The sequence below is a fragment of the Emys orbicularis genome, chromosome 14 (genome assembly GCF_028017835.1).
Source record: "Emys orbicularis isolate rEmyOrb1 chromosome 14, rEmyOrb1.hap1, whole genome shotgun sequence".
In the NCBI taxonomy this organism is placed as follows: Eukaryota; Metazoa; Chordata; order Testudines; family Emydidae; genus Emys; species Emys orbicularis.
The window spans coordinates 43,695,439-43,719,053 of record NC_088696.1 but is presented as its reverse complement, the minus strand read 5'-3'; the positions used below and the strand labels follow the sequence as shown (position 1 = coordinate 43,719,053).

The window sequence follows — 23,615 nt, the reverse complement described above, 5'->3', positions numbered from 1 at the left end:
GAGAGCTCCTTCCATGTGCCTCCCTCTCCATGCTAGGGTTACCCGGGCAGGGCCCCTTGGGGACAGTATTGCTGTGAGTCGCCATTAAAGCATCTGCCCTCCCATGATGGGATAAGCTCTTAGTCAAGTTAAAAATCACCCTGAAGGCGATGGGAATTCTGCCTGGGAGGATACCAGGAACTGGCCCATTTGTTATATCTATCAGTGGTATTTACATGGCCACTGTAACAGGGTGACTGGCCCTTTAAGGGGAAACAGCTGCAGTGCCCACCTGTGATACTTAATTCATGCCCCAAGTGCAGAAAATGAGCAGTCAGATGACAGGCAGGTCACATGCCTAAATCAGAGCCTCTGGGGTGGAGAGCAAACAGACGCCTGTGGCCAGCCAGAGAGAGTCCATGTTCTTGGAGTTGCTGTCTGATAGAGAGGAGTACCAAAACCCTGCAGCAGCAAGTCTCAGAGCCTGGGTCAAGGACTATGGCTTGTGCTGCAGCAGGGCTAAAAGGAGCTTGGGTTGGAGCCTTCATTCTCGGAGCTTGCTGTCTGCAGCGCCTCCTGCTGGTCTCCTTCCGCACCTAGACCTGCCTCTTCACTAGCTCGTCCTCCTTTGTGGCAGAGTGTAGGGTGTGATAGCAGAGACAAAAGATGCCCTCGACCTTGGAAGGCAGGGAGGGGGAGATTAGACAGTGACCGGCTGCAGTTAACTACAAGCTCTCATTGTTTTAATGCAAAGAACGCCACGCTCCCTGCATGATGTTCTCTTGCTGGGTATGACGGAGCTGCAGCTCCCCCCTAGGCAAGTCAGCACAGCTGCCCACCCAGTGCATGCTGCCCAGCCCTGGGCCTGCAGGTGAGACTTCCAGGGTGTGCTTGTCCCCCTCAGAATTATAGCCCAAGCTCACGGAGCGAGCGGTGGAAGGAGCCAAATGTAGCGACTCATCCAGTCTATTCCCATTCCCTAGGGCAGAGATGGGCCACTTTAAGGTAGCAGAGGGCTACAAAAATCCACTAACACCCTCTGGTGGGCTGGGATGGTTGGGTCTTGCCTCCAGGTGGTGTGATGTGTGGGGTGTCGGGTCTTGCCCCTGGGGAGTGGATTTGGCGACCAAGCCTGCCCTGTGCAAACCCTGCAGCAGCAGCTGCTGCCCCACAGGACTGGCCCAGCCTCCTGCGCCGGCCCGTTGGCTCCCGCCAGTGTCATGCTACACGTGTCCACCTTTGGGCGGGGCTCATGCCTCGCCCTGGCCCTAGCGCTGCCAGATCACCTGCCCCAAGCTGGACTGTGGCGGGCCAAATAAAATGACCTGGCAGGCTGGATGCAGCTCCTATGCCGCCAATTGCCCACCCCTGCCCTAGGGTGTCCAGCATTAGCGTTTATAATGCGGTAGCACCCAACAGCCACAGCCAAGCTGGGCCCCACTGTGCTAGGGCCTGTACAAATCTACCATAGATTACAGCCCAGGCCCTACAAGGCTTCCATTGCCTGGTCGCTATCTCCTTCCCCACATGGCAGCTCTTGGCTGAACACCTGGCATTGTTTGATCGGCAGGAAGGGGTTTTGGGGACTTACCTACTGCAAAGACTACGGTCAAGGAGTGAGAAGGGATGTGACTGAGGGATTCAGTTACAAACGGCACAGTGAAAAGTGACCAGTTCCTTCTTTCTCCCATAATGAGAATGGTGGGGGTCAGCAGCTGGAAATGCTTCTCCCTATAGGGTGGCGTTCACGGCTATGGAAGGCCATTGTGTCAGACGCTATGGCTGGAACTTACCAAGATGATTTTCTAAAGAACATCTGCAGCTATTGCAAGCAAAAGAGAAATCAGTCTCATGGCTCAGGGGCTGGGCTGGGCATACACTGATTGCTGCTATGGTCAGAAGGGGTTATGTACTCATCCCTCAGTCTCCCACAAACTGTACAGGCATTCCTGTGCATCGTTAGGCGTTCTTATCTTCCTCTGAGTTCTCTGGCATTGACTGCTTTTGGAAGAAGGTTATTGATGGGCCAATATGCTTTGTGACATGCTACAGTAACAGAGACTCACTTGTTAAAATTCCCAAGGAGATAAATAGCTCCTTGTGATAACTGCTGAATTTCCTTAGTTATAGAAAAACAGCCCATATGTTCTTTAGCTAACAGCACAACTTGGTGTTTATGCTGCGCCAATTTTCTGTAAATATAGACATTCAGTATCTATCACTAGAACTCTTTGTTTACTTACTTTTTACCAAAAAAAAAAAAAAAAAAAAGACTGTTTTTACATAATGCATAATTAGCCTGTGGAACTCATTGCTACAAGATATCACTGAGCCAAGAGCTTACCAGGATTCAGAAAAGACTCGGACATTTATATGGCTAGTGAGAACATCCACACTTAGATTAACTAGGAATATACATGCACCAACTCCAGAATAGGGAAGGGCTAGAAGCCTGCGTTGCTTCCGGGGCTAAAGCAACATCTCATGGAGGAGTTAATCAGAAACTTCCCTTGAGGGTTGGTCATTAACAAATGTCCACTGGTGGGTCCTGCTATGGCCTCTATTATCTGAGCACCTCACAATGTTAACCAGAGTTGTCCTGGCAGCTCCCCTGGGAGGTAGGGAAGTGCTATTACCCTCATCTGACAGATGGGGAAGTGAGGCACAGAGACAGACTAAGGCCCTTCTTCAGGGTCACACAGGGACCCATAGCAGAGCAAGGAATCGGACCTGGGTGTATCTTAGTCGCAGGGATCATTGCTGATGTGCATGGGGGAGGCTGGCACTGCCACGGCCCCTGCAGTAACTAGCTCGTGGGGCTAGAAGACGTCAGTCTCCATGACTGTCATGCTGGCACCTTTCATCCACGCATGCATCCACGCAGCGTTCCACTGGACGGCACCCACTAACTCCCTCGGTATCCTCTTGGAGCAATGGATGTTGCCCAGGATTCTCTGCTTGCTGTCTCCTTGTAGATCCCTTGTTTTGCTTCCAGGACCTCCCCCCCCCTTCCTCTTTTGTTCTTCGCTGGCTCCTGTGTTCTTGTGACCTCTTCGTTTCCGTGGGCAGAGCCCCACCACACACCGATCAGAAAGGCTGGTACCCTGCACCCACACATACATCCAAGCAGCGTTCCACTAGCTCCCTTCTTCTCAGAAGAGCGGGCGCTGTCCGGGGGTCTCCGCTTGGTGCCTCGCACTGATGCTCTTCTGTTGTACCTTTGACTCATCTCTGCACTGTTCATTTGTCCCATTAGTTGACCTCAGGGTTCTTCTGGCTCTTCCCCACTCCGAAGTGGGTGGCCCTCCCGTCACTGGAAATCAAAGAGCCCAGAGCCTTTCACTAGCACTGAAAATTCCAGTCCCTTGCTGATCTCCTTTTGGCCACTTGGCTCTGGGCCCTCAAAACACAGGGCTGCACGAGTGGTTTCCTGGAAAGGGCCACCTCTCTTTGCTGCCCTCCCAAAAGTAGTCTTCCCAGGACGGGCGCAGGCAAGCCATTGCCAGTCGAACCTCACGCAGATTTTGTAGCAGCCTTTCGCCAGTCGCTGGGCAGCCAGGTTGGAAGGGTCAGTGCACAAAGTATGGCTGATGCTTTGGCCCTGGAAGGAGCTGCCGTCTGGCTTGCAAAACATTTAATGGCCTTCTACGCTGCTGTACACTTACAGCTGGGGTTCCTATGGTAACAGTGTCTTCTCTCTCCCTTAATGAATCCATCCCCAATTAGTTTCCGATCGGTCTCCCTTCCTTTCTCTCTCTAACTCCAGTTCATCTCTCTGCCATCGCTTTCTAATTGCCATCTGAAAGGCTCCTGTGCTCGGCTGTTCTCGTGTGGAGCAGAGCAAGCGGGGTGAGGCTTCATCAAAGATTTAATAAAGCGACCGTGGGGCTGCGGCACTCAGCCAGGAATCCAGGGAGCAGCGATCACTATCGCCTGCAGCGCCTGCCCCCTTCCTATCCAAGTCGGCTACACAAATAGCTGTGCCGCTGACACCCCCTCCGCGCCCCTCCCCCAGCCAGCAGTTGGGCGTGTGAGTGCAGCGGGCCCCTAGAAACAGCGAGCAGTCGGATTGTGTCTGCGCTTTCCCAGCACGGTGACTAATGAGGCTTGTCCTGCAGCCGTGCCCGGAATGACACACACGTGCCAGGCCTGGTTTGCGTTGCACAGGGCTATGCTGGGCCTGGAAGGAACGCGGACAGATCTGAGCGTCTCTACCCATGCCCTGCCTAGAAGACAGAAGAGGAAGCTGTGACCATATTTTCTCTCAGCTGCACCAAAGGGAAGCCCTGGAGAACAAAACACCCAGAGGCAGGAGCTAGGGAGATGCCTGCTTATCTCCCCCCGACCCCCCTCCCTTCTTCCTGAATTGTTTGGGAATGACGAACTCCTTCGGGTATGTCTATACTGCAATTATACTCAGGCTCCGGCTCGGGTTAAGGGGCTATTTAATTGTGATGTAGACGTTCAGGCTGGACTGCAGCCCCGGCTCGAGGACTTTGCAATGGCACCTACATGGCAATCAAACAGCCCCTGATCCCGAGCCCAAGCCAGCTGGCATGGGCCAGCTGCGGGGGTCTAGTTGCAATGTAGACAGACCCTAACACTATTAGGGCTTGAAGGTCGTGCCGTGTATTACTGGAAAGGTCATCTTTCATGCATGCTAAAGTACCAGCTTAGTACCATTTCTGCCTCTCAGAGACCCCAGGCACTGGGGTAGGCAATTGCTCACCCAGTCTGCTGGTTCCTGTATGTGGGGTTTCCATTGTCACCCACCCTTGACTGAAGGTGGGTCTGTACAGTCACTAGGACAAGTAGCGCAAGCTTTTGGGGCCGAGGCACCATCACTGTGCCGATGATATCTGGCTCTGTCCCTCATTGAGTGGACACAGTGTGTGGACTTTCCCAGTGGGCCGGCAGAAGGGTGAGCTGCAATCCAAATGGAGGTGAAATCCTGATAAGATGGAGGCAATGCTAGTTGGTTGGGGGAATGCAACCGAGCTGGCACCTACCCCATGAGAAATACAGCCTGGCCACCAGCCTGTGGCCACGAGCAGGGGCTGCTTTCTGTGTCCAACTGGAATCTGTTCAGGGCACTTCACCTTTCTGGAACTGTGAGATGCCTTTTTGGTTTTGGTGTCCACAGCGTCTATGTCCACCCAACGCACTGACAGCCGCAAACCACACCTCCATGCTGAGGGGTCATATTACAAGCTTAACTGATTGTTCTCCCAAGAAGATCGGCAGCATCGCTTTGCTGCTGCGGGTCATGGTGGCATTCTCAAAGGGCCCCAGCCTTCCACCAGGGCAGCACAGGAGGTACATCCTGCCCCATGAAGCTGGTCTGTGCACTGGGGCAGCTCATGCCCACAGAGAGCGATGAGGGAGATACAAAGATATCAGGAGTTCCAAGCAGCACCAGGGATTCTGTGAGCCCTATCTAGTTTTGCTGCTGGTGTGCTCAGACGCAGTGTCTCTCAGAGGAGGGAAATTACTGTCCGTTCTAACAATTAGCCACATGTCTACTCAGGCAGGGTATTTGGTTACAAGACTGTTGAAGGCTTCACAAATCTCCATCTTTATCGCTGAAGGTCCATGCATGCCATGTCAGCCTTCTTCTGATCTACACCTTCATTTCCCTGGCTCTCTTGGGCTCTCTTTACTGGCTGTTCTTGGGGAATCAGAGCTGCAGCCCAGTACGTTATCCAGGCTAACGGATTCACAGAACAGCAGTTGTTTATCAGGTGAAGTCTCCTGGGAGGATTGATAACGAGACTGGTGGCGCTACTGTGAGGCCATCTCCTCAAAGAGTTGTCTTGAAAGCTGCTGAGAGAGAATGAATTGGAAACAGATCCTATTTGTCCTTGCCACTATTCATACTGGAAGTTAATGTTCCACTCATTGAGCTCCTGCTTCCATGGGCTCTGGATTCTTATCGTCCTAGGAACAGGAAAGGTCAACTTACAGCTTCATCTTCTCTACCCTCTATTGTCAGACACCAACCCATCCAAAAATCATCAGGAACCTACTAGCTAAGCAGCCACCCAGCCTGACCCTACCTACCTTATGAAATATAAGGAGACCAGAGGCTAAAGTGATATGGCTGTAGACAATCACTACTTTATCCAGAGAGCCTACATTGGCCGTTTCCTTCAATACTGTATGCTCAGAACCTAGAAGGTCATTTCTGCCAGTGTCCAAGAGGAATACTAGCAGTTAGAACGTAAATGGTTAATACACACCCCTCAATCTCTCTCTTGCCAAGTCTGCTCAGGTAAGGCTGACAGAGAGCAGAACTGTACTGAGAAATGCCCACAGACAGTGTATTCTCCTCTGCACGTCCAAAGGAGTAACAGTTACAACTCCCATTAGCACTGTCTGCCTCTTAGCGCAGGGTTCTATAGTACCATCTATCACCACCCAGTAAAATCAGTATCAACAGCCAAATCCCTAGTGGGCTTCATGGAGTCTCCAGCACTAATGGAAGATAGATGAGTTGTCCACCCTCCTGCTCATCTCCCAAATTGCAGCATGACCCATGGAGCCAGGTACACATGACATGGTGCCAGGTGATCAGCCCCCACGAAAGGTCTGCATTATAAAGTGACCAAGTTGATAGCGAGAACATATCATTACTAAAGGTGAACAAAATGGTCCAAATATATCCTTGGTATAACTCCATTGATGTTCTCCAGAGCATTATAGATAGAAGAAACTGAATGGCCAAGGCCTCTCTTAAATGCTCCTTTGCTGCCAAAGGCTAATCCCCAGTTTCTGAAGACCTTACAATTCAGGCCCGCCTGACAATGGCCTGTCTTAAGTGCTATGTGTGGCAAACAGATGGTCTCCTCCGCCCAACTGTGCCCAGTGTCTATGGCAACTGGAATTCTGCCTCTCATTGGCAGGATCCTTCGCTGGGGTAAGCAGTATGGCCATAGAGCATGAGGCTGGCGAACAATTATAAGGTTTCCATTCCACCTAAGGGAACTGGAAGGGTTTAGCAGGTAGACAACAGAATGTAAGGGGACTGTTGGCCCCTTGCTAACACTCAGTGGAGGTGTTTTGGTTGCTGGCTCCCAGTACCAAAAGAAAGGGGAAGGGTCAATGGGAAATCAGGACCTGAGACTGACAGTCTCCAGGGGCGATGGGGAGAGGCCAATGCTGCAGGTCAGCCTGATTGACAGGGCAGGCAGCTAATGGGGGAGTCAGGAGGCCAGGGGGGTCCCGTCCTCCGTGGGAGCTGGAATTGCCTGGGCCAGAGTGGGGCCGAGCTAAGGAGAGAGCTGGCTGAGCTGGGGAGCAGAGCTGCACCGGCCAGAGAGAACCAGAGAAGCAGCCCAGGGAGCAGGTCAGTGCTGGGAGCAGAGCCACAGAAGCAGCCCGGAGAGCAGACCTGTGCTGGGGGCAGAGCTGCAGCAACCAGAGCCAGAGGGGCCAGAGACGCAGCCCAGGGAGCTGGAGGCAGAGCAGAGGCAGTGGAGCAGTCTGGAGCCAGGTTCGGTGAACAGCTGGGGAAAGTGAGGGGGGACCCTGGGCAGAGGGCCAAGCACAGGGAGACCCCATCAGCCAAGAGGCCTTGCAGTCGAGCCCCCCAGGAACTCTGGGCCCAGCCTTGTTGGGGTTACGAGGACTCTGCCACACAGGAGAGGGGAAGGGGAGCCCTCAAGGTCAGGCAGGCCTCTGGGTAAAGGGAGTGGGAGCGAGGACTCGGATCCTTTCGCCAGCCCATTTCACCGGGATAGTGTGTAAGCCAGAAAAGTTCCCCACAATAGCGGGATCATTCCCCCACTTACAGGAAGCTGGTGGATTTGTCATCATTATGTAAAATCTGTCTAGGTACTTCTATGGACCACAGCATCTCTGTTTCTGGATTGAGCCTCACAACACCCCCCGCCCCATGTTCCCATTTTACAGATGGGAAACTGAGGCACGGAGCGATGCCGTGACCTCCCAAAGATCACACGGGAAATTTGTGGCACCACTAGGAAGATAACCTGAGCCCCAGGCCAGTGCTTTAACCAGGACACCATTCGTCCTCCTCTTTATCAATAAAAAATGCAGAGCAGCCCCAAGCACCTTTCAATTCAGTTAAAGAGCAGCAATTCGTTCAGCAAATCGAAAAGAAAAACCAGAAAAGCTCCAAGTCGCTAGATTCTCTTTTGCCATGGCCACGTCAGAGCTCTCAGCAAAGCAGGTGGATCTCACCCTCCCACTACTGCACTGTGCCCAGTGTCAGATCGCTTCAGAAGTTTCACCCATCGGGTTATTTAGTCGTTCCATGGACAGACTTGGCAGTTCAGATTCTGCTCTTCATGGACCTTTTTTTTTAAACCATGGCTCCTGCTCAACTAAGTGGCCCAGTCCACAATTTTGGTCTCCTTGCTAGAGTACGTATTTGGCCCCCATTACAGCATCTGAGCCCCTCCCAATCGTTAATGTATTTACCTTCACAGTCCCTCATGTGAGGTAGGGCTCTGCTATTATCTGCATTGTACAGAGAGGAAACTGAGGCACAGAGACGCTAGATGAATTTCCTAAGGTCACACAAGGAGTCTGTGGCAGAGCAGACAATTGAACTCTGCTCTCTAGCTACTTCCATAACCCCTGGGCCATCCTCCATCTGTGCATCCCTCCGTCTGTGTCACCACAGAGCCAAGAGCACTGCAAGCCTGGGGAGTCGGTTTGGTTTTTAGGCACCTCGGTCAGTGACTACGTTTTGCCCTGTGAGTTCTGTAGGCAGCTAGTACACATTCCTGCAGGATTCAGCTATCCCCAGTGACTGTCAGAGGTGAGAGTGGCTGACAAGTGGACCTCATGCTGGCGGCAGCCGGGCAGAGAGCTTTGCAGTCTATTCATTTGGAGTGAGAAGAACCTTGCCCTGGTATCTGTGCCCAGTGAGAAGAGAGGCCGGAGAGCTTGGTGGAGATAGCTGTGGCTATTTATTTCAGAGCCATCACTTTGAGTCCACCCTGTTCTGACATCAGATGAATTTGATGGTGTTAGGGTTCGAGTCCTCCTGTGGGAGCACCGCACGCCGAGAATGCACTATCCTTTCACCACCGATGGCCGTGAGGGGACCACGCCTAGCCCAAGTCATGGGTGCAATGAGTTCAGTGCTATCATACAGATGGGTTTTTAATCTCTGCTTAGGGGAGGCCAAGCACTGGAAACGCAGGGGTTGGTGCCAGTCAGGCCTGAGGTGCCTTGGCAGAGCTGCTGGGGGAACTTGCCCACACCAGGCCGGTCCAGTCAGTCTCACACACTAACATTCCCCAAAGCCACCGGCAGCAGCCTGGAGTTGACTCCACCAGCAGAGCGTCTGAGCCTTTTCCCTACAGTGACGTCATGCCACCACGGAAGAAGTTTCAGAATCACCCCTCCCATCAAGCCATAAAGAAGGGGAGTCTGATCATGACAACCCCACCCCAGCCAAGAACCCCGCCACTACCTCAGTGGCTCATGAACAGACAAGATCCTCCGTTTCCAGCGTGCTCTAGACCCAACCTCCCAGCAGCCTCAATGAGTCATAGAGCTTAAGGCCAGTAGGAACCACCATTTCATCTAGCCTGACCGTCTGTAGATCACAGACCTCCAACACCCGCACACTAAACCCAGCGCTGGAAATGAGACCAAAGTAAATGAGATGTTTGAGCTTCAGCAGTGAGCTGCTGCCCTGAAGGGCTCTGCTGCTGTCCCACTGCCCTGGCCTCTGCTTAGGAGCCCAGACAGAGGAGAGGTAGATGGTTATTGACACTGTCCCACAGTGTTCTGAGGTCTGAGAGGGCAGCAGATTTATCTGCAGTGACTGACTCTCAGCTGGGTCCCAAGAAGCCCGGTGCTTCAGTGCGGCCGTTCTTTTCCATATCAGCTGAGGCAGCCTTAAAGCCAGTGAGCACAAAATAAAAGTGAATGAATGACTAGACATAGGAGCTGCAGTGCCATTCACAAGGATAGACACAGCCTCCGTAATCAACCCTGCTGCACTTGGGAGTACAGTGGTCAGTGGTTTATTGGTGAATGTCCTCACCAGGCAAAGGTCCGGGGCTACAGGCTGAGCTAAATAAATGTGTTGCAATGTATTTAGTAAGTGATTGTGCACAAGAGGAATGGGGTGGAAGTTGGGGGAAAATACATTTCCCAGCTAGGAAATTCCCTTCATGAAAAAAATCTCTACAGCTGAGCAGCAGCCAGGGACAAACCCTGTTGAGCACACCCTCTTGGAACTTCACAATTACAGCAGGATAGAACTCAGATCCTCCTATCCCAGAAAGCACAGGCACCTGCCATTAGAGCTCAATGAAAATCTCCTCTAAGCATAAGTAATATAGGGTTGATGGCACACAATCGAGCAGTTCTGATTGCTGCCAGTAGAGGGCAGTCATGCACATATAAACCAGTTCATTACAATAGCTTTATGAGAAATGTAGGATGGACCAGTGCTCATGGCGCTAGCCTGGGGCTCCACAGAGCCTGAGCCAATGCCTTGCTCTGCCATAGACTTCTTGTGTGACCTTGGTCAAGTCACCTAGTCTCCTGTGCCTCAGTTTCCCATCCATAAAATAGGGTGACTAGTACTTCCCTGTGGGACTGGGGTGCTGTGAGGAGAAATACACTGTGAGGTACTCAGATACTAGAGCAACAGGGCCATGTGAGTCCCTGAAATACCGGAAGCTTCTTTCTCTAAAGCTTCTGGTGTTGTGGCAGAACCCTATGGGCCAGTGGGTGATGGCCGTTTCTAAGTTGATCGTTTCAATAGTTTTTGAGCGATGGCTGCTTGGGAATCGAGGGGTGAAAAGGAAAATGGCTGTGTCAATGGCTTGCTTTCCCCTTTTGTGTCTGAGCTGCAGGGAGTCCCAGCTGAGCCTGGCTCACTTCTTTTTAAACTGATGATTTTTATACAGTTTTTCCCTTTGTTGGCAAGAAGCGAACGTGGCTCTTTCCAGCTCTGGCTGTGCTCTTTGATGCGATAGTAATGGGCTGAACAGTTCTTGTTAAACAGCCTCTTTGCAAAGATAAAGGATTTAGCTGCTGCTTTTCTGTTGGGTCTCGCTGCAGCTGTCTGCACTAGGGACGTTTACCCTTCCAGTGGCCCACCATTGCAGTCACTGGGGAAGCCCAGCATGCTAGCGACGATGGGAGCCTTCGTACAGGCAAGCTGCTGGGGTGTTAACCACCGTGCTGGCTAATCCTGCGCAGAGCAAGTAGAGATGGCATGGTGGGTAAAATGCCAGAGGCCATCTACACTAGCTGCCCTCTGTTGCAACAGACTCACTGTTTGCAGTGTTAGCAGGGGTGGGAAATGCGAAGGCTCTAGTGTAGACATGGCCTGTACATGAATTAATGGCTGGATCAATTTATCCTCAGCTCAGTGGGCCAGGTGCAGCACCTCTGACTTCACTGGGACCACCGTCTGCTGTCTGTCTCCACAGCCATGGTTCTGGCAGCAGCTTGTACTGCTCCTCTGCCCCACTTTCAGCCAGCATGACAGACCCGTATCTGTGCTGCTGCTGTCCTGCCTCTCAGCTGTAGGGGAGCTGTGTTTGGGTGGCCGGACCTCATGCACTGCCTAATCGTGTTTTGTACCCGTCAACAGCACTGAGTTGGGTGGACGGTGTCCGGCTTTTCACGTCCTGGCTAATATCCCAGATCTATTGGCAGGCAGAGGAGTCTCCCCTAACCTCTCTGAGCAAACCATGGCTGGCTCAGTTTTCTCTGCTCCCTGGCTCCTCAGGCCCAGGGAAACAAGGACCAGATTTTCACAAGAGCTCTGCACCCAATGGACACCCTGTGAAAATCCGGGTCAGGCCCACCAGGATGCTATTCCTTCCTTCGCTGGAGGGAAAGGGAAGGCCGGGGGCAGAGGGGCTGGGGCACTGTTTGTTTTCCTGGGGGCAGCAGCACCCTCCACTGCAGGGACGGGGAATGACGCAACGTAATCAGAGAAGGACAGGAGACGGAAGCCGCGGTACCAGGGTGGAGAGCATGGGGGCCGGGGGGGAGCACATGGTGGGTGGGCCCTGAGGCCGAGCACTTGGTGGGGCAGAGTGTGTGTGAGTCTCCCTGGAGTTGTCAGATCCACTTGAAATTCTCATTCAGAAATGGAACTTGTGCCCCGTGTCTCTGAGGCAGTGGCAGGTCGTCTCTGTGCTCGGCATGGACTCAGTGGCACATGGGGCACAGATGGAAGCTCCCCGCATTGCACAGCGGTCTGGGGGATTCCCCTTCTAGGGACCGTCATCTCCTTGAGCCCCCATTGGCTGCTCCCACCTCTCTCGATCCTGGTCCCCACCTCAGAGCTATGGGTTCCCGTGCTGGATCAGCAGCCTGAGTCCCTCCAGCAGCTCTGCGCTGCGGACTCAGCTGTGGAGGAAACTCAGCAGCCAGGCCTGGCTCAGCGGCTCCATGCTGGACTAGGGCACTGCAGATGGGGCCCAGAGCACACAATCCCACCCACAACATCTGTGCCATAGAGCCACCTAGCCAGGCAAGGGCCCAGGGATGCCTCTGGGGGAGGCGGGGGTTCTCTGCAGAGCCCTGTGGCATGCGGCACTGGGCAGTTTGAGCCCAAAGAGCCCCACCCAGGGCTAGCTAGACCCGTCACACCCTGATGGTGTTGGTGGGCGCTCCCCCCCCCCAGCAATGGGCACTGAGCCCTGTGATTCCTCACAATGTATCTATGTTCTTGTAGTCTGCCCATCATCATGATATCTGAGCTTGATGGCTTTCATAGCCCTTCTCATCAAGGCACTTTACAAGGGTGGTTAAGTATTATCCCCGTTTTACATTTGGGGTAACAGGCAGAGAAGTTTAAGGCTAAATTTTTCAAAAGCAGCTACTGATCTTGGGTACACACAGACACGTAGTGCACTTAGATTTCCAGAAAGCCTTTGACAAGGTCCCTCACCAAAGGCTCTTACGTAAATTAAGCTGTTATGGGATAAAAGGGAAGGTCCTTTCATGGACTGAGAACTGGTTAAAAGACAGGGAACAAAGGGTAGGAATTAATGGTAAATTCTCAGAATGGAGAGGGGTAACTAGTGGTGTTCCCCAAGGGTCAGTCCTAGGACCAATCCTATTGAACTTATTCATAAATGATCTGGAGAAAGGGGTGAAAAGTGAGGTGGCAAAGTTTGCAGATGATACTAAACTGCTCAAGATAGTTAAGACCAAAGCAGACTGTGAAGAACTTCAAAAAGATCTCACAAAACGAAGTGATTGGGCAACAAAATGGCAAATGAAATTTAATGTGGATAAATGTAAAGTAATGCACATTGGAAAAAATAACCCCAACTATACATACAATATGATGGGAGCTAATTTAGCTACAATAAATCAGGAAAAAGATCTTGGAGTCAGCGTGGATAGTTCTCTGAAGACGTCCACGCAGTGTGCAGAGGCAGTCAAAAAAAGAAACAGGATGTTAGGAATCATTAAAAAGGAGATAGAGAGTAAGACGGAGAATATATTATTGCCCTTATATTAATCGATGGTACGCCCACATCTTGAATACTGCGTACAGATGTGGTCTCCTCATCTCAAAAAAGATATACTGGCACTAGAAAAGGTTCAGAGAAGGGCAACTAAAATGATTAGGGGTTTGGAACGGATCCCCTATGAGGAGAGATTAAAGAGGCTAGGACTTTTCAGCTTGGAAAAGAGGAGACTAAGGGGGGATATGATAGAGGTCTATAAAATCATGAGTGATGTGGAGAAAGTAGATAGGAAAAGTTATTTACTTATTCCCATAATACAAGAACTAGGGGTCACCAAATGAAATTAATAGGCAGCAGGTTTAAAACAAATAAAAGGAAGTTCTTCTTCACACAGCGCACAGTCAACTTGTGGAACTCCTTGCCTGAGGAGGTTGTGAAGGCTAGGACTATAACAGCATTTAAAAGAGAACTAGATAAATTCATGACGGTTAAGTCCATTAATGGCTATTAGCCAGGATGGGTAAGGAATGGTGTCCCTAGCCTCTGTTTGTCAGAGGGTGGAGATGGATGGCAGGAGAGAGATCACTTGATCATTACCTATTAGGTTCACTCCCTGTGGGGCACCTGGCATTGGCCACTGTCAGTAGACAGGATACTGGGCTGGATGAACCTTTGGTCTGACCCGGTACGGCCGTTCTTATGTTCTTTGCAAAGGTGCTGAGCACCCACGCCTCCCATTGACGTCAGCCGGAGTTGTGGGTGCTCAATACGTCGGGGGGGCTCCACCCAAAGCCAGAGGCATGTTTTAAAGTTTGTTTTTGATTTACCCCAAATCAGTGGCTAGAACCCATGGCTCCATCTGTTAGTTCAATGCTCTATCCACTGAACCATGCTGCCCAAAGGTGTATGTCACAGGGCGGCTGCCCCTTTAAGGGGAGTTGGGGCCAGCCTTACCTATGACTGATCAGCAACCTCCCAGCTGAGACCGATGGGTGATTATAAAAGCCAGCATACAGCCCAGCTGGGAGAGAACTGCCAGGACTCCGGAGGCTATGGCAGAAAGCCCCTGGCTTAAGGGGGACAGGTATAAGAAGCAGGTTGGCTCCTGGGGAAGCCTATGGAGCAGGGAACCCCCAGCATATGGCCTAGGAGGACTGGGGGAAAACTCTCCTTTGCATTACTTTGTGAGCTGTGTTTGTCCGTGAAGGAGACGACCTGAGCCAGACTTTGGGGTGTGGCCTCAGTCCTTCCAGGGCTGCAGGAGTCAGCGATCCTACAGCTGGCTGGGTTAATCCAACTGCGCGGCTCCCATGAATCTCATTCACTACCTGCTAAGTAGGGGTGAATTTCTATTCTCCTGCACTGCAGAGATGTGTATCGTAGGGTCCCAAATACAGCAGGAAGGTCCCAAGTAGAGCTGGGTAAACGGCGTCAAGCTATTATCTGCAAATATTGGTTTGAAATGGAGAGTGAAATTCAATATTGCCAGATTAGCGACTGGCACTGGGAGAGGAACGAAAACGAATGAGCAGTTTCAAAAAATCATGAAATTCTTCATGTTGTCTGCCAAAGCCATAGGGAATGCTTAGCTCAGACACGATCCCTAACCAGCCTCTATTACCAGCCTCCCACAACTGCTCTTCCCGGGTGCAATTCATCCCTGAGCAAGCAGCTAGCACCGCAGGTAGACATCACTTAAACCGTGCTTATGTGGGATTTAGATAGTACCTCGGTCTTTGGCACAGTGGCCAATGTCTCCCTCTAGGAGCTCAAGGCAGCTTCGGCTCCTAGACTAAAACCAACATAAGCTAAATAAGCTCATCAGCAGATCAGAGCAAGTTGCAACTTCTTACGACTTTTCCCTCTTCCTGTGTTCTTCTGGCCACCAGGGAAACAATGCTTGAGTGGGACTGCAGCTTAACCCAGGCTAAACACCGTGCAAAGCACAAGCATCACCAATCTTGGCGGTGCCAGGGCTCAAGTGGGGAGTGCCCTGGCTAAGAATTCCCCCAGATTTGAATCTTGTTTGTGTTTTTTCTTTCCTGTAAATTCAACTACACTCCACCAGGAGCAGGGCGTGCACCCAAAGGGAAGGGGCATTGCTGAAGTCCAACACACCAGGCGAGGCCCCCACTTAGCTCTCTCTCTCTTTTCTTGCAAGCTCCTGTTGACTTTGAATCAGTCTGTCCGGCAGAGGGGGTTTAACCGAACAGGACTCCTGTGTCCAGCAACATGCCAATGGACACATCCGTTTTCCTTTACACACCACAGGGCTTCACACCCAGAAGGAAAAGTAGCTCCCACCAGTTCCGCGTAGAATCCATGTAGCGTTAGCCCCAGTCTTCCAACATGGAGACAGCAGGTCCAGCTTTTACTGCTAGACGCTCTGAGGCATCTACATTTTAAACAGAATTTTTGTCTGTCACCAAATAATCGTTTGCTTGACTCTCTTACAAGAGAGGGGGGCAGTAAAGCCAAACTGGACAGTGCCTCATCAGACAGGAGCTTTCAAGTTACTGGGCATGATGCAGGACTCGCTGGGCAAGGTTCTCCGACCAGTTACGCTGCGAGTTAGGGTCCATTCTGGCCTTCAAGTCCATGAAGGGACCCAGGCACCACTGACTCCGAACTGGGAAAGAAAAGCAGAGGGTGCGGCGGCTATAACTGGTGGAGAAAGCCAGCAGGGGGAAAAACTGTCACCATTAGCAAGGTCGTATCTCAAGGCTTAGTTCTTCTAACCTAAAATTCCCCAGTGTGGGGTTCAACCCAGCCCGGTGAGCCCTGAGCGTGACCATACCCTGGCACTGCTCAGACTCTTCCTCGAGCACCTGCCCACGCTGAGCTCAACTTAACCCTTTGCTCACCAAGGCCCAGGAAACGACATTTTGGCCAGTGCTGTCAACGCCGCGGCTGGCTATTACTGAGAGGAAGCAGGGATGCTACATGATGTGTCCTTTGCCCTTGGAGTCTGCAGCCAGAGTAGGACTCTAGGGCAGGCGCACTGGGCATGGGTTGTAGCCCTTTGTAACGGAGCATTGCGCCCTCCCGCCCCATCTAGTGCGCACCGCAGCATATGGGACAAGCAGCAGGGCAACTGGCCACACCCGATAGCCGGCAGGCCACACCTCCATGGTGAACTGCCTGGCACTGGGCCTCCGAGCACTTCCTTGAGTACTGGGTGAGACTCCTGTTCTGCAGTGGGGCCAGAACCCCGCCCTCTGCCCTCTCTTGACACTAGCACGTCCAGGCAGCCCCAGACAAGGCTGGGGGGTTCCAGTTTGAGGGAACTTAATGTAGGTAAAAACACACACAAGCTGCTTTTCAAGGTAAGAGGAAATAGGACGGTCTCCCAGAAGCAAGGAATCTGCCAGTTGCCCAGAGGTGCCCTGGCCTTTCCATGCCAGTGTGCTGCCTGACTAGGCCAGTATTTCAGATGGGTGAGAACCCAGGGCACTAGCTTTGTACCCGGGAGGCTGCAGAGCTGCTCCTAACAGATTGGGCTCTTGTACCAGATTTGGGCAGGCTACCAAGGCTCCTTCTCAGAGAGCGACACCAGAGATGCGTCTCCCATAAGATCCTTTAACGCCTTGCCCGGAATCACAGTTGTGAGCCTAAGCAAGGTGTGTTACACACGGCGCCACCTAGTGTCTGAACAGTACAACACCGTTTAGCATTCCATTGCATAGCTCAAACAAACTGCGCAAGACAAGAGCTCCATGAATAAAGAGCTGCCGAGCAGGAACCATTTGCAGTGCTCAACATTTATTGGTCCAAGAAGACCTATGAGCAATGCTGGATCCTGGCATATTACCATATTAACTAGCTATGTACAGATAGCTCTTCTGCAGCAATCTTCCAACACTGTGAAAGGCGAAGGGGAGCCTAGTTCGGCCCCAGGGCAGTGCGGGCCTGTTCTAAAGCCCACGGGACCCATTGGAAAGAATCCTATTGACTTCACTGGGATTTGGCGCAGTCCATGCATGAGTAACTAACTGAAGTCAGGTTTCAGTGGTAGCCGTGTTAGTCTGTATCAGCAAAACCAACAAGGAGTCCTTGTGGCACCTTAGAGACTAACAAATGTATTTGGGCATAAGCTTTCGTGGGGGTAAAACTTGTATCTTCCAAAAGAGAAATGGAGCCCTAGGAGCAGAGGAGTTCGTAGCTGATGTTGAGACCTGGGAAATCAGAACGAGAGAGAGAGATGGGGACTGAGTAAAAGAGGCAAGAGACACAGGCAGAGGAAGAAAGCGTGGGAGAGAGAAAAGCCAACTAGAAATTGACACCTCTGTAAGAGGTAAGGAGTGAATGAGGGGCAGAGGATGAAATGACAAAGAGAAAGAAAACTCAAAGAAGACTAGTGAGCTGGATTTTGCTTGGCGCTAATGCGCCTCCTGTTTTAATTGCATTTCCCTAGCCATTAGACTCAATCCCTTGGCTGCCTCTAGTCTGAAAATCTTCAACTCCGCTGGGGCTGAGAAATCATTTTAACTGGGTGCAAAAGTAAACAAGGTGCATCGACCCGCCAGACACCCATGCTGTGTGCTGACCGGTCGGGTAACCTCTGCCATTTTCATTTGCAAGTACAGCCCCCTCCCAGGGCCCAAGAGATGGGTTAATATTTTCATTTGTATGTGCAGCCACTGTCAAGGAGAGAAATGACCCAAATACAGCAGCTCTGGACTCCAATGGTGCACTGAGCATGCTTCCCTTGGGCCTACTGTGTGGCAGATGGCAGAGGCATCACATTTCCCCAAATCCCTCAGTAGAAGCCCCAGACCCTGCCATACAGGACCACCCTGAAATCACTGGGTGAAATCTCTGGCCTGCGTGCTGCAGGAGGACAGGCTAGACTAGCACAACAGTCCCTTCGGGTCTCTGAGACTTAGTGGGAAAGATTCTTACTAATGTGAATTAAGACAGTTTCAGTCCCAGCTGTACTCCTTGCTTCCGATGTTGGGGAAGAAAGTGGGTGAGGGGATGCTGCTGCAGTGGGAACTGGAGTTGTTAAAGCCCAGCCTTTTGCAGCATTCAGGGCACTGGTTGGAAAAGTGATTGAGCAGAAATGACTTTGTGACATTCCACATTGAATCTCTCAGCGAATGCTGATCACATCTGCTCAGTTTATAAGTCAAAAGAAGGCAGAGGAGGATAAATCCTGTTCTTGTTGGCAGTGGTGTAAATCCAAATCAAACCACTAATTTCAGTGACGTTACTCCAAATTTACACCGATGTAACTAGGAGCAGAATTTGCCATGATTTTTCTCATACCCGGCAGCACGGAAACCTCCAGCTGGGTTCTCTCTGCCTCTTCCATCGTTGCTGGTAATAAAGTTTCTGCAGCCAGAACTCAGCTCACAGTTTTGGAACAGAATCGAGTTGGTACTGTTCGATGTGAACAAGAACCCAGGTAGCTCTCCCCTAGCTGCAGTGACTCTGCCAGTGCAAAGAGCTCTGGGGTTATTTTAGCTCAACCAGCAATAATTCTTTGAATTGCTTTGCGCTCAACATCCAGCATATTTTTCCTGACTGTCTGATTTAAAATAATCACAAGTGCTTTCAAACGGAGATAGAAACTAATGTGGGCAGATTTTGAAAGCAAATGAACCCAAGCCACTACCTTCTGTAAATGCTTCCCAGGATCACTTTTGCTGTTTGTTTACTGAGACTTGTTGGGTTGTGGAGTGAGAGGCAAGTCTTTCTTAAGCAGGTGGCTTTGTTTAATTGGTCTCTGCAATGCCCTGAAGGGAGAGATGATAATCAGGAGAGGTTTCCTTCACAGGTGTTGGCGAGATGAAGGGTGGAGAAGGGAGGGGGAAGAGAAGGGCCCCAAGGACAAGGCTGAAAACAAAAAATGATGATTTGGATGAACAAACCTTGAGCCACAGATGGAAAGAGATGGAGATAAAGGTGGATGGGACACTCCCGTGGAATCTTTGTTCTATCCTTGGATCTTACTTAATTCCTACTTCACTGCTGCCACTGACTCCTCTCCCTTGTTCCTGAGCCTTGCTGTTCACCTTGGTTCTTGCTACAGGATTTTAAATCGTTTTGTATTTTCCCTTCCCCAGTTTATGACCCTAAGTGCCTGGAGGCTCCCTGGACTTACAAGCGAAGACCACTCCATGATCATTCCCTAGTGCCTCTTCCCCCCTAGACTCAACTTCACCTTCTCACCCCAGCTTTACCATGCTGCAGAGTTTCTGCTAGAGAAGGGCTAAGCTGGGATCATCTGGAGTCCCTCCAGATTCAGGGGTGTTTCAATTTGGAGCTTTGCTTCGGGCGAACGTCTGTTTCTCGCCTTCTGCTCTAATTGCTGTCAAAGTGTGATGCAATGGCAAGGACATGGCTAATGATAAGCTAGCATGACAATAACAATTGGCAGCCATGCCAAATAAGTGGCCCCCGGTCTCCTGGGAAGTCCTGTTCTCTCCTGCCCCATCCAGATGTACTGATTCACCCATAAATTGCAGTTTACACATCAACACCCTGTTTACTCAGACTGTGTGTGTTTATTAGATGTTCCAGATGTATCAGGACTGATGTTTTAACCCCTCCACAAATACAAGGCTCCCCACCAGTCTGTTCCAATTAGCAAATACTTCTAGAGATGAAAGCTCTACAAGGAGATTTCTGAGGAGAGTTTAAGTAGCTGAGCACCAGGTCATTGCATCTTGATGACCTGCACACCCATCACCCTGATGCTGTGCATGGAACTCCCTGCCTTTTGCTAGTGTTCCGGCTTATTCCTGCGGGAATCCGAGTCTTTCTCCCGCTTCACGGCTGCCGTTTCCTTCTGATGGAAGCTACAGATCCGTGTCCCAGGAAAGCCCTTCAGCACCTTTAGCCTGGGGGAAGAAGGGGGCGCTTGAAACTAATAAGAAGTTGTTTATTTATTATAAACACTCAGGCAGCCTGTACATCAGCGCTCCCGCTCCCCTGTGAATGAAGATCCTGGAGTCCTGGAGACTGGCTTCCTCCTGCTCTGTCTGGGGAATTCCATTCAATACGTTATATAATGGAATTCCCACGAAGGACATTCCTTTTGTGCAGGATGGGTGGGATGTCAAGGTTTCAGGACCAGGTAAATGGATGGATTACAAAGGTCTGCAAGTGGCTATGATTCAGCGCTGGCTTACCTGGCTAACTACCCCTTGATAGCAGTTGTCCGTGATGGAGAAGCTGGGCATTTTGACCCTTCTGCACAGCCAAGCTCACTCCCTGCTTCAAGAGGGACACGGAGAGGAAGTAAGGGGATCGGACGTGCACAAGGGGTTTCTTTCTGCTCCACTATTAGGACAGATTTAAAGCCAATTTTCATTTTCAGGTTGCATTGACATCTCTGGGCTCAGATGGGTCAAAACTGCGAAAACTTCACTTGCCATCTGGTTTTGAAGCCAACAGCTGACTGAAAGGACACAACAGACACCTCTAAACCTTCACCTAGGAGATGGTGCTGGCTGTCATGCCTGCAGACAGCTCACTCCATCCTAGCATACCTCTACCCGCTTAGCGTAGCTTGCTACCAGCATAACCATCCATATTCCATCCCCCCTGCTACTGCACAGAGGACAAAAGCTACAGAACTGACCAAAGATCTGGACTCTTCACACAGAGATTTAAGACTGGGGTCAAATTCAACCCAGGTGCAAACAGGTACAACGCCACTGACTTCAGCTAAATTATGCTGGGTTACCCCAGGGTTTAATTTTAGTCCAAGTGTCACTTTTATTCCCCATCCGATCTGGACCTTGCTGAACATCAAACAGAAGCAGCAGAAGGAGGATTATTGGGCGGCCTGACCTAGAGCACAGAACAGTACCACAAGGGAGTGGAGTTAAGATTGGGGGAGTCCAGCAAGCAAGAACTATTGGGGGAACAAAGCAAAACACCAGCCAGCTCCATATTTTAAAAGGCAGCTGCAAAGTTCCCCCAAGGGCACAGCCTTGTCACAAGCAAAGCCAGAGCCAGCACATTACAGTAGGAGTTCGTCCTGTGTCACTTAGGATGCTGGTGGCAATGTCACACCAAACAGAGCAGACGGGCCGGGAGACTCCTAGGTGCAATACCTAGTGCCCGGCTCTCCTAGCTGGAGCCGTGTCCATTGAAAAAGTTCCCTCCAGTTAATAACAATAAAACGCCCCTTAAAACGTGCAGTTAGGAAAAGTTTTTTTTTACAGCTGTCCCAATAGAAAAATATACATTTCAAAGCCCGAATGCACACAGATCTGACTCTAGCAATAGCACACAGGGATGGATTTTTATCAGATATTTAAGGGTTGTTTTAAAAATCCTCCTAAAAGTATCTGAGATTTAAAAGAAGTTTTGGGGGTGAGGTTCTTACTGACCATCAGAATCGTAATGTTTCCAGATGTCCAGGAACTGGGATGCTGTGAGCTCAGCCAAGTGCAGGTAAGGGGTTTGCTGCTTCACCGCCATGGTCAGCTGCCACGGCAACCCTCAGTGCTGCTCTCTGTCTCCTCTCTCAGCTCCAGTGATCTCGCCACCAATATCTCCAGCCTCTCTCTGCTCTGCCTTTATATAAACCCTCCGGAGCTTGCACAGGGCCCTGGCAGCCACTAGAGGGCGCACAGTCTCTGAGAACCTAAGATCTAGCCAGAAAAAGGAAGGGAATGCAAGAGAGAAATGGGTAGAGATTGGGAGGTGTGGAGCATAAGGGGGTGAGGCGCTGAAGGGAGGATCTGAGTTTCCAGGATTTCGCTAACATCCGGGGGTTTCTGTGTACAGGAGCCAACCGATCTAGTTAAAAAGATCCAGCTCTCTGGAATTGGTGTCATTGATCTGCTGAGAGGTCACCAGCCCTAGCATGGTACCCTCCCTACTGAAAGTGGCTCTGTGTGCTCCAGAGTGAACTGGCCGGCTTGCTGGGCTCTGGGGTGAGACAGACCAGTTGGACCCATTGTAACGGAGTCCAGAGCAAAGTGGGCTGAGCTCAAAGACTTTCAAGACTCCCCTGGGTTGTGGCACCCAAGCCCTGGGACAGGACCTGGGTAAGAAAATTCAGTACTGTTCTGGCTTGGTCCAGCTGTGTAGTAAGGAGAAATAGTTATCTGGTGGTCACTGTGAATTGGGCTGGAAGGTCTCCGGCCAGCTCCACCACCCCAAACTGGTACTCGTTGGCCTCTTTATTGTCAGTCTCAGCAGAGAAACGAAGGCCTGGGAAGGCCAGGGAGACTGAAGTCCCCTCTCACCCTCAGAGGCTGCTGTGATCTGGAATGCTGCCCCCCCAGCTCTCCAGGCAGTCCTTCCCCAGGGTATGTGGCTGTGCTACTCCATAGCAGTGTTGTATCCATCAAGCAAAGTATTAACAACTTCAACAGAACTTTATTTACAGTGGAAGTCCCTTTTCCAAGCTGTAGCTGCACATTCTGTAACTCTCCCAGCCACCTCAACTCCTGCCCCCTCCTTCCTGTTTCCTGTCCTTTCAGACTCCCAACAGCCAGTGCTCCCAGTTCTAATAATCACACGCAGCATCTAAACACCACAAGCAGGCAGCTCAGAGAGGATAAGAGTTCTAGCCCTGCTCACCCAACAAAGAATCCGTTTGGGCTGAAGTGGTGGAGATGTATCTTCGTGGAGTCACAGGCTGGCAATTGCAACAGGCCTTATTAGTGGCCTTCCTTACAAAGCAGCCCTTCTAGAGCGCGGGTCCAGCTCCTGGTGGGATCACTGGGGGATTGCTGCTGCCTCTTCCCCGATGGGCCTGTTCACTGGGGAGGGGAGGTGGGTCTCTGAGGCTGTCAGTCCAGACCTTACACAGGCACTGGCCATTGACAATTAAAAGAGAGACTCAAACTGGCCCAGCTGCTGTGCTGGATAACAAATGACATTCCGAGGGCTCCCCTACAGGATCAGAGACAGTGGCGCTCAATAGCACTAGACAGATGTGATCCACACTGAGCAGGCTAGGCCAGAGCGAGGGATGTATCTTCGTTCCTGGCCCACCCTCACACAAGGATCTTGCTGTAACAAATCAGACTGAGCATGCCTTGGGAAATATCATTGTCTGCTGTTGTGAGGCCCGGACTCTCTGGTCTCTTGCTCTCCAACCCTGTGGGACCAGAAGGGCTGGGAAGTGGAAGCGTGATCAACTTCCCGGTGGCCGGGTTACTGTCATGGTCTGCTAGAGAAATATCTGCCTGCTGATCATGAGCAACATTAACTGAGCTCTAAATAATAATACCACCT

The 23,615-nt window shown here is 51.1% G+C and overlaps 1 protein-coding gene across 1 annotated transcript in view; it reads right to left on the bottom strand.

Annotated features, from left to right (window-relative positions):
• CALB2 (calbindin 2) overlaps positions 1 to 21,845 on the bottom strand; it is a 57,451-nt gene extending 35,606 nt beyond the window's left edge. The window contains exon 1 of the mRNA XM_065416679.1: positions 21,755 to 21,845. Within this exon, the coding sequence (XP_065272751.1) occupies positions 21,755 to 21,845 (91 nt within the window). The remainder of the gene's footprint in view (positions 1 to 21,754) is intronic.
• Between the last annotated feature and the right edge of the window lie 1,770 nt (positions 21,846 to 23,615).